The sequence below is a fragment of the Pteropus vampyrus genome, unplaced genomic scaffold (genome assembly GCF_000151845.1).
Source record: "Pteropus vampyrus isolate Shadow unplaced genomic scaffold, Pvam_2.0 Scaffold101, whole genome shotgun sequence".
NCBI classification, from domain to species: Eukaryota; Metazoa; Chordata; class Mammalia; order Chiroptera; family Pteropodidae; genus Pteropus; species Pteropus vampyrus.
In genome coordinates this window covers 830,106-850,258 of record NW_011888882.1, presented here as the reverse complement: position 1 = coordinate 850,258, position 20,153 = coordinate 830,106, and the positions used below count along the sequence as shown (strand labels likewise).

At 34.5% G+C, this 20,153-nt stretch overlaps 2 protein-coding genes across 2 annotated transcripts in view; one reads left to right on the top strand and one right to left on the bottom strand.

The window, feature by feature from the left end:
• TRAPPC3L (trafficking protein particle complex 3 like) overlaps window positions 1–8,202 on the bottom strand; it is a 41,045-nt gene extending 32,843 nt beyond the window's left edge. Inside the window, exons 1-3 of the mRNA XM_011364774.2 lie at window positions 8,012–8,202; window positions 4,892–4,989; window positions 2,015–2,114 (exon numbers count right to left, since the gene is read on the bottom strand). Coding sequence (XP_011363076.1) covers window positions 2,015–2,114; window positions 4,892–4,989; window positions 8,012–8,053 — 240 coding nt within the window. The 5' untranslated portion in view covers window positions 8,054–8,202. The remainder of the gene's footprint in view (window positions 1–2,014; window positions 2,115–4,891; window positions 4,990–8,011) is intronic.
• On the top strand, window positions 5,419–19,448 carry CALHM4 (calcium homeostasis modulator family member 4). Its single transcript, XM_011364775.1, has 3 exons — window positions 5,419–5,477; window positions 15,916–15,979; window positions 19,062–19,448. The coding sequence occupies exons 1-3, from the start codon at window positions 5,419–5,421 to the stop codon at window positions 19,446–19,448; spliced, it is 510 nt and encodes a 169-aa protein (XP_011363077.1).
• The last annotated feature ends 705 nt before the right edge of the window (window positions 19,449–20,153 follow it).

Here is a 20,153-nt window from a genome sequence, read left to right as displayed (position 1 = left end):
GAGTGGAAGTTCTGAATCCATTTTGAGTTCATTTTTGTGGATAGTGTGAGATCAGGGTCCAATTCCATTCTTTTGCATGTGGATATCCAGTTTTCCCCAGAACCACTTGTTAAAGAGATTATCCTTTCCCCAGTGCCATACTCAATGGTGAAAAATTGAATTTTTTTTTCTCTAAGATCAGGAAAAATGTAAGAATACCTACTTTTATCACTTCTACTCAACACAGTACTGGAAGTCCTAGCCAGAGAGCAATTAGACAAGAAAAAGAAATAAAAGGCATCCACACTAGAAAGAAGGTTGTAGAATTATATCTTTTTATAGATGATATGATCTCATATGTAGAAAACTCTGAAGACTCCACAGGAAAAAAAAAACCTGTTAAAACTAAGAAATTATTTCAGAAAAGTTGCAGGATACAAAATTAACAAAGAAAAAACAGTCATTTCTACATACTAACAACAAACTATCTAAAAAAGAAATTAAGAAAACAATCTCATTTACGATAACACCAAAAAAGGATAAAATACCTAGGAATAAATTTAGTGAAGGAGGTGAAAGACTTGGATACTGAAAACTATAAACCACTGATGAAAGATATTAAATGAGACATAAACAAATGAAATGACATCCTATGTTCATAGACTGGGAGACTTAGTAGTGTTAAAATGTCAATACTATGCAAAGTGATCTGTAGATTCAATACAATCCCCATTGAAACTCCAATGGCACTTTTACAGAAATAGGACACAACCATGTACATTTATATATTTCAAATATTTACATTAAAATAACTAGAATTCTTGTAGTACTGCCCATAGAATTAGTTAAGTAAAAATTATTTTATTTTTCAAACTACTGCTTCAGGATCTTAGTGATATTCTGCAAATACGGAAGGGAAAAAAATTAATCCATTTAGTAGTGTGGCAAACTCACTGCATTAAGACTTGAAGACCTAGATTTCAATTTCAGCCACATGATTCATTAGCTATGAAATAATGAAAGTAATACTAACTGGAAAATTTGTTCATTTGGGTTGTATTTTTTAATGTACAATTATTTTTCAAATATACTTGTATTTAATTTCTATCATATTCTTTCTGGGGCTCGGTTTTCTTGTTTGGGAAATGAGGATACCGACTCCTACTTTGCCTACTTCACAGGGATACTGCAAAGATGAAAGATAAAAGCTATGTAAAATAACATTTAGAATCACAAAGTGTTGTGTAGAATTATTATTGCAATTAATGCGAAGAGTCAGTATGGCAATGTATATCAATATTAAGGATCAGGAAAGAAAAGAAGAGTGAAGTCGACTTAATTGGTCAGTTGTGAGAACCTGCAGGCAGCAAGCCTGGACCTTATAATACCTCCTTCCATACATACTTTCTAGGTCTCCCACAAATGAATAATAAGAGGTTCATAACCATAGGCCTGCAGATTAAAGGAATTCTGGCTAAGGATGCGTTTCCCAGTCTCATCTTATAAGAAATTTGAGTTAGTCTCGGATGATTTCAAGTTGTCTCCCATGTATCGGGGTCGTGAAAGTTCTTAGAACACGTACATATACAGGAAGCTTTATTTTTCTCTTGAGAAAACATTGCTCCGAGACTGAAATGGCTACAATATTCTCTAAGACAGTCAAAGGCTATCTCCTTCTATGTGCTGAAAATGATTATGTAAAGAAATTGGTTTCGGGCATGCATGCTATAGGGCTGTCTTATTACACTTCCATTCTGTTTACCTTCTCAAAACGTTTTTCCCAGTGTGGGGCATATAGCCCACATATACCATTTGGTCAGAAAAATCAATAGATGCTTAAATGCTTGGAAGAATTTGTCTCTGTTCACAATAGCCTATCTCTGTGCTAAAATAAAATGCTTTTTGATCAGAATCTCCTCTCTTAGCACCTAAAAACAAATACAGATGGAACCTGTTCGATAGAGCAGAAAACCACCAAACTCAGGATGAATCAAAGATTTTCAAAACATATTGACAGAGCTAAAAATATGTTTACCTGGGCAATTATGTCTGTAATTTCTGAATAACTGTGGCATCGTCTTACACAAGTTCGTGCCAAAAAGTTTTCCACTAACCGTGTTCCGATGCCATATCCCCTGTGGATGAAGAAAAGAGTTGTCTAAAAATAACATTTGAGTAATCAGTGAAGTTTGTCAATGTTTAAGAATGGATTCATCTGTGTAGCACTTGTGCAAATGGATAACAAATTAAACCAAACGTGATAAGTCAAATGACTATTTGGCAGTGGGCCCCTTCTTTGTCCCACAGACCACAGAAACAGAGAGCAGTGCATCCAGGAAATATTAACTAGTCTACAAGCAAAGAGATTTGAAGAGTGGAGGATGGCCCAAATTTGACAGTGTAAACTAAAGGTAAAGAAGTTTGGTTGGTGTTCATAGCCTAATGTTTCTCATCAGCAGCTAAGTTAGCTGTTGATGGAAACAGAATGTGGGTGTAGCTAACTTGCCTGCTGTAGGTGTGGTACCTGGAGACTCATTCTTCTCCTAGCATACTATCATGGTAGGAGGGCAGGCATGTCTGGAATGGGCTCTGGAAAGAGGGGAAGAAGGGAATAGAGAAATCAATTTTTGTTGCCAGTGTAGATTTCAGCAGTTAGGACTCTGAAGTTTAGTAAAAAGGAAAAAAGCCAAGTTAAAAAAAAAATCATTTTTCATTCCAGGGAAATTGAATCTATGGGACTTGAGAGAAAGTATTTGTATTAGCTCCACCTAACAGCAAATAACTGTGTACAGTTCTGAAAACATTTTATTGAGATGTGATCATGTAACTGAGTATGTGGCTAAAATGGCTGAATAGACACTTTCAACAAGATAAAACTAAGAACTTCCAATCTAGTTAAGGAAATAGAACCGTAATGGTGGAAAAGAAAAAGAATAAGACTGCTTTTGTCAAGCCTCTGACATAAAATTTGTCTTTTAATGTCACGTTACATATACATAGATAAGTGAAACTATTTGAACAGAGCAACAAAAGGTCCAGCAAGATAAAGACACCAAAGTTTGTAGAGGCAATATTTGTTTCATAGGGTCTAAAAAGGAAGGAGATATTTGGTGACAGGGTGATTGGGGAAGACAGATTTGATGTCAGAGTGCTCATGAATTCACTAAATCTATGAGATAATTCTATTTCTATTTCTGAGTAGTTAGAGACATTCAATTTAGCTTACTTGCCTTTCAAGAAAAGTGTTTTGTTGTTCTATTTAGGAAGTTCACCCTGAAAAGACTTTTAAAAAACACAATGCATACTTTACAGAGAAATAGTTATACTAGGAGTTAAAAATTGTTTTCAGTGTTGTCTCATTTTTAAGTGTATACACAGGCTTGGTCACTGGGAACAGCAATGGGAAGCCAGAATGTAATGGTCAGTGTTGCATTTATATCTTGTTTTGGTCAAAGGGTAAGTTTCTGCAAAGTAAATGTTTTAAGTATTTATATATCAAATTAAAAATGTAAGACGCTCTCAGCAGAAGCTATTAAGGAAATCCAAATGTGAATTGTTTTTCTTAAGGCAAGTCCTTTCTAAAACCTCTCAAAATTTATTCTTTAACTAGTATTTCATCTATATTTGTTAAAATGTGCTCTCAAGTAGTAGATAACAAAAGAGTGGGGTTTTTTTAGTCAAATAAATGAATATCTTCATTTTCTAAAGATGTTCCACAAAACAATTCAAATTTCACATAAGCTAAATAAAATGATGTAATGTATGGAAATGCCATGTGTCACATGGCATAAGTGTGACCTAAATGTAAAATAACTTAAGCAACTCCTGCTTTTACAGACAGTTTAATAGAGGATGTGCCCCTGACTAATTAAGAAGAAATGTAAAAAACAAACAAAAACAAAAACAAAAGGTATGTGAACCAAAATATAAAAATATACGACAATGAAAAGGAACTTTTCAATAGAAAAAAAGATAAGCAATATAGAAAGCCAGAAAACCAAGGGTTCGGATAAAAGAATCTTTCAAACTTTCTTTCTGTTTTTCTTTTTCTATATTCTAACTGAAAATACAAAGAACTCTTTTTAAAAACTTTAAAATGTTTAACGAGGCCAAATTTTCCATTCAACCTGTCTAACTAAATCTTCTACCTAGGACAGGTTTTCTAGCTATTGTCCTGTTAGAATCCTTTTTAGGAGCCATTATTAAGACATTCAAAAAATGTTGAAAGACATTTGATGATTAGGCAATAATCTGATGATCATATAATTATTCTGAGAAAATTAAAGGCTGAATTTGTGAAGGAATCTCCATTAATAAAGACAAACTTTATTTGAAAAGGAAGAAATGGGTTTCTCTATTTAGTATATATTTCAAGTAAAACATAATAATGAAAAAAAGCATCCAAACAATAAAACACTACAAAGGAAAAAGTAAATCTCCCTTCTATCCATAATCTCCCATCTTCCAGGTCCTTCAGGCAATGATCATTAGTAATTTTTTTGCATATCCTTCCATATATGATCTGTGCTTATGTAAGCACATACTGATACTGGAAGGAGTTATGTTAAACAAAATACTTCTGAAAAGAAGCAAATTTGATGATTCATCATATTGTTAAAAGAACAATTTCAGTTTTACCAAACCCTTAGCTTATGTAACTAGCAAATAAATGATTTCCAACTAAATGATTTCCATGCTTGATACTCTTGGAAAGAAGTTCCTTCCTATTACTTTATACTTTATGACTACAAAATGGCAGCTATCAGAAATTATATTTAGCTTTAAGATGTTATTTATTGAAATAGAAGAAGAGCTGGTGAAATGGAGCAACAGAAGTCATTAGAGGTGGACAAAATTCGGAGAAGGTTAAGAAACAATGTACACTCCACAAGAATGAAAGACTTCCACTTACATTTTATCTAAATATTTATTCACATCTTCATCTTTTTCATAATCTTTACACAGTTGGGCAACCAGGGCTCCATAGGTGAGGACAAAGAGATCTTTGTTCTGGAGAAAAATGGATGGTTTTACATTGTAGGCAAAGTTGCAAACAGTATACTCTTCTCATTTACAAAACTTTATTTATCTTTATTTACAAAACTTTCTAGTTGGAAGCAGCTTTCCAGATCATCTGTTCATTTTTTCCACCCTCCTACTAATTATTGAAACAATTTTCACTTTTAAGAACAAATTATACCGATATTTGGATACATAGAAGGAAAAAAAGCTGTGAAATAAAATTAATTTCTTAAGGAAAGGACATCTTCTCATGATTTGCTCATATAACCTGCAACATATTTTCATGGGGAAGTTTTTTAATAGTAATTGCTAATATAAATTCATTTCGTTCTACATTGGCCTTGGGTACATGCTGCGCATATTTTCATTTGGAAGGAATAACTGGGTGAGACCTCTCACAAGTCTGTACAATCCCTAATGGGTTCCAGATCTTCCAAGAGGACCAACAGGATGAACCCAAATGCAGTAGCAAATTTGTGATATGCTTCTTTATACTTAGAGAAAAAAGAATTTTTACTTTGCTCGCAGATCTCCAAAAATATACGTCCTGTTTTCAGAGTAAATTAAACATTAAAAATAAAACTGAGACTAATTGAGGTTTGGTTTAGCATAGATAGGTTGAAAATATGAGAAACAGAAAACACAAAGCTCAATCAATCCATTTTTTAAAGTCTCTCTGTTTTGTGTCTACTGAATACTATCTAAGAAAGGAAAGGGGATATTAGAGATCATTTATTCCAATGCTCTCAGTCCTACAAAGGAAGGAATGAGACCTCAGGAGAAATGAGTGACTTGCCCAACTATCCAGCAATTGGCAGAGCCAAGGATGGAGTCTGAGACTGCAGGCTCTACTCTGACATAGGAATTCTCTGAAGTGCACAAAAGAAGCCACTGTTCAGAGAAGAGGTGGGTGGGAGAGGGAGGTATGAAGGAGTACCACCATTGAAAACAATCTTATTTTGTGAACAATCTTGTATTTTCATGGAAGGTCAAATGTGGATTTCAGGTTGGAAGAGGTATCCTTACCTCTAGGTCCAGGTATCTTGAAGAGTCTAATGTGGAGGGGAAGATAAAGCCTGATAACATGTATTCAATTTCTTTTTTAAATCATGGGCAGAAATGGCTCAACAAACAAAAAAAATTGTTTATTCAACAAAGTATCTTCTATAAAAGGCTATATAATTTCAATCCAAATATTTCCAAAATTGGCCCAATACCACCAGTGCGTACCCCATCATGACATGGTTCATATCATGACAAATCCTTTTTTTTAATCAAGTAGAATATTTGTTATCACTAAATAAGTAGATTAAATCTAAATATTATATAGCACATGTGGACATAATTTATGTTGAAAAATATAAATTAAAATGTCATAAATGTATTTATAATATATGTTATATACATTAATTGACACTACATTAAGGACACTAATACATATAATTCATAATAAATATATTAATATTTCTATCAGGAAACAGGGGATGTAAAGCAAGTGATCTGAACAAAAATATTATTAAATCAGAGAAGAGTTATCATGTATTCAATTTTAATTCTGTTCTTATTTAAATTTTCCAAGAACCTAATCATAAACCACAAGAAATGTCTGTAAATTATACATGAAACATCTGCCTAACATATAAAGAACCACAGCAGAAGATAAATTACTGCTATGAATCAATACTACAGTATAACATAAGCAAAGGTGAAGGAGAGAGAGAGGGAGAGAACAATAACATGGTTGTTTCACTAGCAGTAAAACAAAAGAATTTGAAAAGGAGAGAAAATTATACCCTACCTACATGCCAGAGTCTTGCATGGTGCCCACTTATAAGGCCAAGCTGAAATAATGACATTTTCTTATCTCCCCCGCCCCCCACTCTCTCATTATGATGGGTGGTACTAACTATATTTCAGCTGAATTTAAGATCAATGCCCATAAAGACCAGCTTTCTCCATTCTGCTTCATGGCCAAGGGCTGTACTTCAAACTACTTGTCCAGTAGGGTCTCAGATCCAACCATATGACCACAAGAAAAATCAACATAACTTTATCTGTTTTTAAAATAATCTTTGTCATATATGAAAAATAAAACACCAATAATTATTTCAGGAGTTTGGGAATATATCAGGATAAAAAAGTGTTTTTATCAAATGATTAGGTATAATATGAACTAGGTACAATATTTTTTTAGTTTTTGAAAGTCCCACAAAAAAATAAATCAAGACTCCAGAATGCCAGGGGTGGCATCTGCAGGCATTTCTAATTGAGGTGTGCATGGGTCAGTCATATAATTTTAAGTACCCATGGCTGAATTTGCTTAATTTTATGCAATGCCCATCAGTCTCCTGAAATAATGAACAGAGCTTTAAAATTAATGAGTTTTTACATATATAACTTCTGAATGCCTAAAACTACAATAAGAGAGGATTAAAGAAGAACATACAAATCTAATCTGCAAAATAATTAAGTTTTTAAAATAATTCCAAACTTGGAACATATAGAAAAGATAATAGCACATATTGAATTACGATGACCACTTACATTTAAGACTAAGAAATATATTTTTAAAGCCAATCTTTTAATACTGAGTTTTTGATGACCTATACCTATTTAATTTAATATATAATCAACTATTTTCTATACATTTTATTTTATATTTCATGAGGTATGAAATACAACAAATTATAAGTATGAAATACAAAGAATTGCTTAACCTTTTCATATTTTCTGTAAGAGACAAAAAAATCTTCACACTTTTGTAGATAAAACTAGTCAGAAGAGAAGACCCAGAAATATAGTAAAGAATTGATTATTCTTTTACAGTATGTAAGAGGTTATTGTAACTATTCCCAGAGGTGTCTTTTGATTCACTCCACTAAACACTCCCTGCTCCACTAAATAACTACTCACAGCATCGCCTTTCAAAATAAATCAGAAATCACTTAAGAAAACATTTCCTCTGACATAGAATAAAATATCTTTGAGAATGTTTATAAAAAGATCTTACTATTTTATGGTATTCTGGTCTTCTTTGCGCAGGGCGAGACATAGTGCTTGATAGATGAAGAATGTGATCTTCGGTTTCTTTTCTTTGGCTTTGTTTTGTTTTTGCAAGTTCTTCTTTGCTTTCAGACACATGTGCTACTTATGCACCATACTGCTTTTGCTCTATGCTGAACTGAAGAGAACAGTCATAAGCAGAACTGTGCTGTAGCCATGTACTTTGCCACTCATCAAATAAATACTGCTAGTGAGAATGAGTTGTACTATAGAGACGTAAAAGCAGAGAGTGGGAAGTCAGACCAGAAGCATTGGCTACTGAAATTCTTTAACCCAAGGGAGTATGAGAGTGGTGTTTTGTGCTCATGCCAAGGCATTGTTTTAAAATCACAAACAGAAACCTTCACAATCCAAGATAGATCTAAATGTTAGCATTATTCAGTCTTTGTATTGATTGTTGTGTTGAGACAGGATCAGCAATCTATAGGCATTAAACACTGGTTCAGACCTAATCAACGACTCTAATGGGTATTACATTATTCCCCAAATAATGGGCATCTCAGACCCCCCATCTTGTGTGATTACAAAATTAAGTATATCTATCTGGTAACTTATTTTTCATATGCAGAAATGTGAAGAAGTGATAGAATTTGGGTGCTGATGTTTTCTTATAAAACTGTTGTTCAAAATGGGCATTCTAGTTTAATAATGTATAATGATTCTGGCAGAGAAAGCAAGCCCTCAGTTTTCTTTTGACAGTCTCGGAGATGTTAGTTATTGAAAGTTCTCTTTATTTACGCAAAAGTATAGAATTTAAAGTTAAAACAAGAAACTCCCTCAACTTGACAACTGCAGGATATGGAGGATCAAAAACATTTCCAGAAATAGAAGCATAAAACTCTGTTTAAGAAAGTAGTTTCCTACTTCTTTCAGTTTCAGTCAATTAGCCCTGTGTGTTCTGGAAAATTCTTGCTATAAAGTGATAGACTACTGATGACTTTGAAGAAGAGTGTGGGAGGATTTAGGAGGCCCAGGCTAAGCTGCAGTTCTGCCATTTACTGGCTCTGTGACTTGGGCAAGCCATTTTATTGCTCTCTGGCTCAGTTTCCACATCTGCAAAATGGCAATAATAATACCCACCTCAGAGAATAATTGTGAGTATCAAAGAGATAATGTCTGGTATAAAGCACATTATAATGACTGTATAAACACTAATTACTATAGATTATTCTTGTAGCTTAATATACTGAATGGAATTCTACAGTATTTAAGGTATTTCCATTAATGCTATGTTTTATGAGCCCACTCTCAGGAAATCGATTTTGCTGGGTTGTAGGGGACGGGAAGCTTTTCAGTAGCAAATTAATAGCACCTTATATTTCTATAAACTTTACAGTGTATGACATGGTTTTCATTTTCTTTATCTCATTTTAATTCAGCTACAATCTGTGAAGCAGTCAGTACTATAATCATTACTATGTTATAGGATAGGAATCTAAAAGTCAGAGAGGTTAAGAAATTTGTTCAAGGTTAGCTGGATAGGAGGCAACAAAGAAGGATTTGGGCTAAATTTGCTGACTCCAAATCAAAAAGAATTTTTTTTTCTTCACATACTATAATATGTTACAGCAAAATAGATTCACAAAAGCTACTAAAATAAGGTGACAGCGTGTTGCTAGACCAAGTTTGGGGCAATTCTGGGTTCTGGATGGGAGGTCCCTGAGAAAAACATAGAAAAGTCCTGTGTATTTTGGTGGGAAGGGAGAGATGGCACAGGAATCAATTTTACTAAACTTTAATGGCAGTGATATGGTGACATCAGGGCCACAATGAGAATTCAGGACATTGCGGGTACTGGAAAAAGCCAGCTCTTCTTTCAGACTGATGGGTCTCCCCCTCTCCCCTGGCCCTGCAGCCAAGACCATAGGGTTTAAGGAAGGAGTCACTCCCTGGCATTACTGTACAAGGGTATGATCTCCACAAGCAAAGCTGTAGGCGCTGGCTCTGGGACACTGTTTGGCTGTTTTTCAGACCGTGAAATTCAGTCACCTTCAGCAGCTCTTATAATCCAAGTAAGCCTGTGTCCCCCAGGTTCCTTCTTTTTATGTAAAATTACCTTTCACTTAAATAGAAGAAAGCACAGAGGATGTTTCAAACACATAGATGATCCATGATGTCTGCCCTGGCAGCAAACTAGAAAGAAGAGTAATTTTAAAATAATGCAGAAGAGAAGATTTTCCTCTTTTATTAAGAGTTCTTTCAGTGGCCTGGGATTGAATTCGGAGCTGGGGTTGGAAAAATGATGCATTCTTCAATCTCATCATATCTGTGTTGCAGTGTTAGTAAACCAAAGTAAATGGTGAATTGGGCTATTACCCTATACTTGTTCTTTGGGAGGTATCTGAGCAACCAAGTAGAGACTTGGGGAGATGCTAATAGAGCAAGACATCTACTAATCTGTCAGCCATATGATTACCATCTGAGATCATTCACAAACTCTCAGATAAGGCAAAGCCTCTTTCAGCTACCATAATATCTGTCCAGCAGCTCATTATCTTTTTGCAACTTCTTTTTCTATTTAAGGCGGCTTTTAGTGTTTATTTTAACTGAATTTTACATAAAATTTGTTGATTTGTTTGGCACCCCAACCCCTCTGAGGAGCACTATAGCTGTCAAACCCGATTTCCCTTATCCATGTGCCAGTATGCACACAGTGAGTGAGCTGGGGAGTCCCTGTTGAGGAGCAGACATGTTACGTGATGGATAGACAGGGAACAGCGAGCCATCTTTAACAAGTAGATCATTTGGCTATAAATCCTCCCCCACCCCCACCAAAAAAATTGATTACTCATAGATGTAATCATTCACAATCACTGACAAGTTATACACTGGAGTCATTAACTCTTCCAACAGTAAACGACAATAAAGAGTTAAGAATCTGTCACCAACAAACTCCTTTACAGCGAGACTTTGACACTTTGGTGGTAACTAAATCAATTCTCCAACCTTCAACCTTTTCTACATAGTTTCTTGAGAAAATGGTCTACAATTTTCTTCTCCGCTTCCTCACTTCCCAGATACTTTATTTAAAAAAATTTTAAAGATGAAATTATAAACATAAGGAAGATGTAGTACTTACTACCAAGCTTTACTGAACAAGTTGCTATATATATTTTAGGCTTTGTTTTAAGCAACAGAGCAGCGCTGATACAGCTGAAATACCATGTATCCTATTCGTTCCTCCTCAGTGGTCACCACTACCCAGAATTTGATATTCATTATTACTATGCCTGTTTTAAGATTTTGCATATGTTAGTAACCACAGACTATGTAACATTATTTTATTTTAAAACTTTACCTAATGTATTATACTGCACCTATCCTACAACTTGCATTTTTCACTCAAAGTTATTTTGTTAAGATTTATGCATAACCATAGCCGTCACTCTAGTTAATTTATTTTCACAGCAGAGGTCAGCAAATTTTTTCTGTAAAGGGTTGAATAATCAGTATTTTATAATCAGTGAAATAGACTGTCACAACTACTCAACTCTGTTGCTGGGGTGGGATGGCAACCATAGACATCTCAGGAACAGAGATGGCTACGTGCCAATAAAACTTTATTTATAAACATTGAGATTTGAATTTTATGTGATTTTCACATATCACAAATTTTTTTAAATGTCCAATAATTTGAATATGTAAAACCCATTTTTAGCTCAAAAGTCATATAAAATAGGTAGTTAGTCACTTTGATCTCTGAACTATAGATTACCAACCACTCTTCTATAGTATTCTATTACCATGGTTTTTAAATCTGTTTAAATTATTTACTGGTAACTTATAAAAATATTTATTTTCTATTTTTAGGGTATGGGATACTACATGTATCTTAGACAGAGCTTGCTAATTTTGTTCTACATTTTTTATATTCTTTCTAATGTTTACTTGATCAAACATTTCTGATAAAGATATGTTAAAAAAACTCATGATTATAAGAATTTCTCTTTATAATTTTATCGGTGTTTGTTTTATATATTTCAAAGCTATGTAGCCACGGACATACAAGTTGATGATTGTCATATCTTATAATAGATTGTTCCTTTTATTGTGATAGTGTTCAAAATACCTTTATTTTTCAAGATTTGTGTATGGTCTAGTTTAGGTGGGTCAGTTACAAGTACCATGAGTTATTTTCAACACTCTGTAGGTAAGTTTACCCCAGCCCTGGTGTCGTGGTTAAGGGTGTGTTCCAGGCTGCCTAGGTCCTAATCCTGCCTCTTTCACTCATCTCCATGTGACCTTGTGCAATTCTCTTAATCTCTCTACACCTCAGTTTTCTCATCTATAAAACAGCTGAGGATAATATTAATACCTCATCATTGTGAGAATTAAATAAGATAAAGTTCCTGACATGTAGTAAGCATTCAGTAATTGTTAGCTATTTAAAAAAAATTTTGTGTGATTATTGATGTATTTGGTCTCATTTCTATCACTATTTTATTTTATTTTATTTTTGCCACCCTTTTTCCTTTGTTTATTCTCTCTTCTTACAATATTCCCTTTTCATTTAGTTTTTTGAGTGATCTTTATACACTGTATTTCTATTATTTGATAATTATACTTAAAATTTTACTGCTTTATTGATATATAATTGATGTACAATGTGATGAGTTTTGACATATATACATATATACCCTTGAAGCCATCAAGTCAATCAATATAATTGACATTTTCATCATCCTGCTTTAACTGTGTTCTCTTAGATTCTTTGTCAATTGGCATCCATTAATTACAGTGTCACAGTAATGGCCAAAGTAATTTACATCTCCCATATGATCCAGAGCCCATTCTCTGAACCACCTTCTTATCTCTTATACACCAAGCTAATATTTCCTCTATTCTAGATCAACTCAAGCCCGGGTACCAGACAAGTAGCGGCAGCTCCTACTAAAATCATTTAAACTAGCCCGTCCTAGCCTGGTTTTCCTGCCCTGTCTTGCCTTTTCCACGGAAACCCCAGGAAAATCTCTGCCCAGGCTTTCCCTTCCTCCTTTCTGCCTCCTGACCAAACACAGTGCTTCCCCATGTGGCCCTGTGTGGCCCGGCATGCCCCTTTCTCTTGGTAAATGTAAGTAATAAATTCTTCTGTCAATGGCATTGGCCTCTCCGTGTCATCACTGAGTCATCTCCATAAGTTAAAATCTTGCTGGTACAAGTTGATACGATGCTTAAAACTCTTCTTATGTCCCTTGGTAATCTCTTTCTTCTCTTTTCTCCTCCCCCATTACCTAAGCAGGCACTGGTCTATTTCCTTCAGTATAGATTAATTTACATATTTTAGAATTTTAGATTGTCACACATTAGGTATTCCTTTGCTTGACTTCTTTGATTCAGGAAACTATTTTTAATTCATTCTTGTTATTATGTATATCAATAGTTGATTTCTTTTATCTTGCTGATTAGTATTCCATTATATGGATATATAGCAATTTGGTGATTCACTCATCCGTTGATGGACATTTGTGTTGTTTCTGGTTTGCAGCTATTATAAAGAAAACTGCTATGGACATTCATGAACAAGTTTTCATGTGGACAAATGCTTCCATTTCTCTTGAGTAAATAAATGTGTTATATGGTAGATGTATAGTTAACTTTTAAAGAAACTGACAATTTTCCAAAGTAGTTGTTCCATTTCACATTCCCACCATCAGTGAAGGGGAGTTCGAGTTATTCCACAATCCTCACCAACATTTGGTATGGTTGGTCTTTTTAATTTTAGCCATTTTAACAGTGACATCTTATTATAACCATGTATTGCCTTAGTTCTATCTTTTAAATTAAAAAGTAGTTATTTCTACGACTAATAATTAAAGGAACGTCTTAAAAATATCATATTTGTACTCATCATTACTTTTTAACTCACATATTTTTCTCGAAGTTCATTTTTCTCCTTACTGAAATATATGCTTTAATAATCCTCTGAATGAGCTTCTGTGTGTAGTAAATTCCCTTAGTCTTATGTATCTTTATTTTGGTCTGTCTTGAGTGATAGTTTAGTTGTTATTAAGCACACTGAAGATATTTTCTTCTGGTCTCTATTGTTACTGTTGATAAGTCTCCAATGAGTCTATTGTCTTTCTTTTGTAGGCTATGTATCTTTTCTTTCTGGTAGCTTTTAATAATATCTCTTTATTTTTCACACTCTGCAGTCTTACTATGATGTGTCTATATATGGGTTTATCTTTATTTACACTGCTCATAATATCGAACACTCTTCTAATGTGAGAAGTGTCTTTGATTCTGCAAAATTCTGTTATTTCTCTTCAAATATTGCTTCTCTGACTACTTCATTTTTAATTCTGGAAATTCTATTAGATGACCATGGAATTCTTTAATTTATCTTCTATTTCCTTCCATTGGTTTTTCGAATATTTTATTTCTTTATCTTTTTGTACTTAATTTTGGGTGAATGCCTCAGCATATGTTTCACTTCACTAATTCTGTATTTAATCAAGTCCAGTTGAGAATTTATTTGACAAAATAAATTTATATCTTATTCACTTTTTATAAGCCCAACCAAGCCTGGTCCAGTGCCTTTCATATGGAAGTTATATAAAAAATATTTGCTGATTAAATAAGTATAGAAAATGCCCTACATATTTGATCATTTTATTTGTTCTTTCTAGATACATAACAATCAATACCCCAATATCATATTTTTATATAACAAAAAGATATCATATAAACAAAGTTGCAACTTAACTTGTAAAGCAATACATTCATATATTAGACTGTCAATACAAACAGATTTTTATGTAAAATTAGAATGTTTTTCTTGTGATTCAGCTTTAGGGGTACCCAAGCCTTGTTCTTTTCTTTTGAGAAAGCTTTTGGGATGTTCTGGCAGAAGTCTTGAGTTATGGACACTCTAAATAGCCCTCAATTTTGGATCACTCTAGTTTTCGATAATTCCCATTATTCTTTATACCATAATTTTATGGTAACCAAATCCTGGACTAGTACAAAGGTAAGAATATTCTTTGTTTTGCTTCCAGTGCTCTATTTTCTGGCGCTGAGCATTTTGTGTCACACCACGCAGCACATGGGAAAATGACAGCAGTCTGCTTTGCAAGTAAGCCATTTTCCTTTTAGTGGGAAGATATACTGGAGTTTTCCCTGTCACTCATACCAGATGAATCTCTTCTTTAATTTCTTCTAGCTGTAATCTGAAGTGCATTTATTAGCTCAGGATTCCCAAGGTACATAAGAAAAGATGATAGAATCCTTTAAACATGTTAGGAGTTGGGTCAACTGACACAACCAGTTAAACCAGTAAGATCCCATAAAATGGTTATAGCTGGAGGAGTCTAATGATCAGAAAGGGCTACAAGTTGATTCGTGTAAGAGCTTCCCAATGATGGGCCCAACTCTCAACAGTATTGTATCTTCTCTGCAGAGAAGTGGAATATTTATAAATTCTTTAATAACTGCTTTGACTATTGGTGGGCAACAAGTATTCTCCTCTTTAATGTTCAGATGTCCCTGTCAGGTTGGGAAAAACTTCTATTACGGTTCTGCTTTTCTAGTCATTCCTGCCTTGATCCTTTTGGTTGCTGGCTATGCTCTGAGAAGCCAAATGTGGACAATTACCAGTGAATACTGCTGCTGCTGTGCCCCTCCACACCGGAGAATCAGCCTCCTGGAGCGCAAGCTGGCTTGCCTTAGGTTCTTCAGCATCACCGGGAGGGCACTTGTTGCTCCATTGACATGGCTAGCAGCAACCCTGATGACAGGCACCTACTACGAATGTGCAGCAAGTGAATTTGCATCTGTGGACCATTACCCAGTGTTTGACAATATCGGTGCCAGCAAACGGGAAGAAATCGTAGCTGGGTTTCCATGTCTCAGGTCAGCTCCATCTTATCAGGAGATAAGAAATGAAGTAGCTCTTCTGCACAGATATCAGTCACAAGTAAGTTCCTGTTGTTTTTTGTGTTTTGTTTTGTTTTGTTTGTCTGTTCTCCCATTCCATATTAACTACGGTCACTAGCAATATTTCACATTCCTGTAGTTTCTCATACCATCTGATAATAGAACATAAACTAGATTTCACTCATCAAAATGATTTCTTCTGAGCAGCAGTGAGGATGATGGGCTCTGGGTCTGAGTCTTTGCCACTTATTAACCTGCAAAACCTTAAGCAAGTTATATAACTTATCCATGCCTCACTTATCTCAGCTATAAAATGGGGATATTAATAAGATCTACAGCATCAGGTTAGCATGAGAAATAATGAGCTAATATATCTAAAGTGCTCAAAACTGTGTCCGGAATCTGTATCTATAAAAAAAATAAAGATATTGATATTGAAATTATTTTAGATATTGATATTGAAATTATTTTTACTACATTACTAAATTTCATCTTACTGCATGTATATCCTTAAATATGCATTTTTATATATTAAAATATCATCTAAAATTACAAGAGGCTTAAATATAATTAAAAATAAACTCCAATGATGGTTTTAAATTTAGTATCCTTAGATAGGTTTGTGTGAGGAGAGGGGTGAGGTGGGGGGAAGTTCTGAACTAAATGCACTTATAGGTTAAATATAAAGAGTGTAAAATTGCATTTTTGTCAGTAAAAAGTCATTGGCTTTCATCAGTTTCTTCAAGACATTTAGGGAAAAACACATTTTTCTCTAAAAAACACTGCAATACAGTAAAAATATGATCTTTTAAACTACTTATTGCAAAGGCATTTTTGACCCATCACTTTTCAGTTATTAAAATTTATAGGTGTAATGATATTTAGTTGAAAAAAAATTACTATCAATGCACAAAACACTGAAGTGTTGCATATGGGCCAGTTTAAGCAAAATTAGAAATGCCATTAAGATAAGCTTTGTCTCAACCTTTTTATATTTGCCCTAAAGCTCAGGCAGAGGGGCTATGTGAATGTAAGTGAAAAGTCAAGTAATCAATGGGGTAATTTTAACTTTGAAAAATGTTCTTGCTTAAGAAAAAGTAAAAGGTAATACACAATGGTAAGATTTTCTTATAGTCAAAATAAAGTCTTATTTAATGATAAACAGGCTTCTGTGAAAAGACAGTTTTATAGTCTGAATGCCTTAGCCAGTGGATTTTTTGATTTAGTGACAACAAAGCTAATATATGTTGAGATGTTCATCATATACTGTATAAATATTTTATATCTTAACTCTAATCCTCATAATCTTAAGAGACAAGTAAAATCAACCACATTTTACAGATGAAGAAACCAAAGCTCAGAGTTTATATAACTTTCATAAGTTCATAAAGCTAATAAATAGCTGACTGAGGTATTAAAAAATCATTTCATTTCACCAGGTCATCTTCTGCAACTATCTTGAATGTCGATCTTATTTGAGGAACATATGCTGTATTTCAGTTGAATTATTCTCTGTGGACTATAAGATCATACGAAGTTCAAATCCTTTCTGTACCCCTACCTTATTCTAAAATACCTTCCTGAACTGAGTTTCACTCCATTTCAATCTACTTTTACACTTAGGCCAAAATTATCTTTCTAAATGCAGATCGTGATGAACCCTCCCCTACATGCCCCATATAACATCCTTCAGTGATTTCCTACCAGCCTAAGAACGAACCCAAATTATTGGCATGACCTACTAGGTCCTTCAGTGTTTGACTCCTGACCACTTTTCCACATGACTCCTATAACCCCGTAAATCCAAATTTCTTGAGATTTTCCCAACTCTTTGTGCTCTTATTTTTCTGTCTTCTCTTATTAGAACTCTCCTCAACTTCTCACACCTGGTGAATTCCTCTTTAATAATTTAAGTCTGAGCATCACCTCCAGAGAAATATTTTACTATATTTCTCATCTTGCTATTTTGTCTCCCTCTTTAGGCTTAAAGACTGTGAAAAGAATGACTGTATCTTAAATTAGTCACATCTGAGTCCCCATAACCAAGTACCACACACAGCACATGGTGGCGGGGGAGTCAACCTGGAGCTCAATAAATGATAGTGGATGAATTAATAGGCATCTGAGATGGCCTTTGCTCCACCATGCTGGCCTCTATTAAGTTTAATTGTGGTGATTATCACTTTGTAGGTTTTAGCCTCCAAGAGTACAGCTATCCTGCTGCGTACACACTAGTGTGAATCACGAACTGTGGAAGAGACCTTCATCTTCCAGACTGTGGCTACCTACCTGCTGGCTTCCCTAAATGTGTGGAACTTGTGTCTCTCACTTTACATAACAATAGCTAAATGTTGAAAAAACGATTTAAAAAAAGGATTTTAAGAGTAGAAACAGACATTCACGTCAGTCTTTAATGTTGGGAACTAAATAGTTGCAAATAAAATCTAGTTCATTTTCATTTCAAAGTATATTTCAAAACAAGTCATAAAACTAGTTAGCAAATGACTATTTGAAGGAGGAGGGGAATGAAAAGGAAAACCACAAGGTGCTAGATATTTAGGAAAATAAGAGTTTGCTCACTGACTTCCTTCTTTGGTCACAAAAAAATAAAAGGAAAGAGGAACTCAGGAAGAAATATCAATGACTATTTGTTGGCACATTATTGAAGATGCCTTAGGAGGCTACCATTATTATCTATCATATTATCATTTTCATCACCATCATTTACAAATATTTATTAAGCCCCCAGAGAAAGCGCCTTTACCTGATGGTTCAAAAGTAAAGTTAAGCTAAAAGCAAAGAACATAGTTTATGTACCTTATGCAAGGGTAATTGGTGGGTTAAAGCATCTGCCACTTCAAAGACAACACTTAGAATTCCTTTCAAGTTAACTGGTCAAGTCTTTTGTAATCCAAAAACCAAATAGAAATGGTTGGGCCTATACATCAGAACCACATTCATAACAAATGATCAGCACCTTGTTAATATGTTAAAAACTAGAAAAACAAATGTCTTACTCACAGTTTAGTTCTCAGTTTTGTAAGACTCCCTCCTACTATGGCTGTTCCTTGAATATTTGATGTAGTGATGTTTTCTATTTTTTTTTAAATAATTACGTGCAGATGCTGGCCTGGATTTTGATCACCTTGGCAACCATTGCTGCCCTAGTTTCCCGCTGCTTGGTGAGGTGCTGCTCTCCCCTCACCTCTCTGCAGCAATGCTACTGGACCAACCACCTCCACAATGAGAGGAAGCTCTTTGAACAAGCAGCAGAGCAGCACTCACGCTTCATCATCCTGCAGCGCATAAAGAAACTATTTGGCTTCATTCCTGGAAAGGAGGATGTCAAACACATCCGTATTCCTTCGTGTCAGGACTGGAAAGATATTTCAGTACCCAGTCTTTTCTGTATGGGTGATGACTTGCAAGGTCACTATAGCTTCCTTGGAGACCAAGTGGATGAGCATAATGAGGAAAGCAAATTGGGAGATATTGAATTAAAACCTTGATTGTAGCACCTTTTGCAATTCATGTTGCTTAATAGATACTTCGTTTTTACGATGATGGAGTTTCAATGGAATCTATCATCCTTTTCTGTCTCTGATATTTCTTTTCATAAGTCCATCTAAAATAGCTGTTTCCAAAGTCAATTTGTCTGATAATTGTGCCAATCTCTCTTTTTGAAATTTCACTGATGGTCTGGTATTGCCTATATTGTTCTAATTAAAACAACACGGAATTTGGAGTCATATCAAAATTTGAATCTTGGCTCTGCTACTTAGTTGTTGTGCAAAAATTAGTATTTTCGGTTGCCACTTTGTTATCTGCACATAGAAGCTACCTCATAGAGCTATTGTGAGGATTAAGTGTGATAATATAAGCAAAATGCTTACCACGGTGCCTTTCGTAAAATAAGTGCTAATAAATGTTACCTTCTCCTTTTATCTTTGCATTCATATCTTGTATCACATTTCTCTGTCTCTAATTTCTGGGGTTTTTTTTTCTACCTCTATGTAATATCCAGGTACTTCTCACTGCTTCTTCCTCTTTCTCCAAGCTAACATATTTGACTTTTTGAGAACCAGGATAAAAAACCCTTTCTAAACTGGTAACTTGTAAGAGAGAAGCCATGCAAGAAGGTCTTGAGTCATCCTGCCATAACCAAGAAAAGGTGACACATTATTCTATTATCATTAGTATCATAAATGTTATTT

Excerpts from the sequence above, each read along its gene's own strand:
- CALHM4 (XM_011364775.1), top strand. The coding sequence starts at position 5,419 with ATGGGTTCCAGATCTTCCAAGAGGACCAACAGGATGAACCCAAATGCA. Across the intron at positions 5,478-15,915 it reads CCAAATGCAGTAGCAAATTT|GTCAGCTCCATCTTATCAGG; the intron begins GTGATATGCTTC and ends TCCATGTCTCAG. Across the intron at positions 15,980-19,061 it reads TGCACAGATATCAGTCACAA|ATGCTGGCCTGGATTTTGAT; the intron begins GTAAGTTCCTGT and ends AATTACGTGCAG.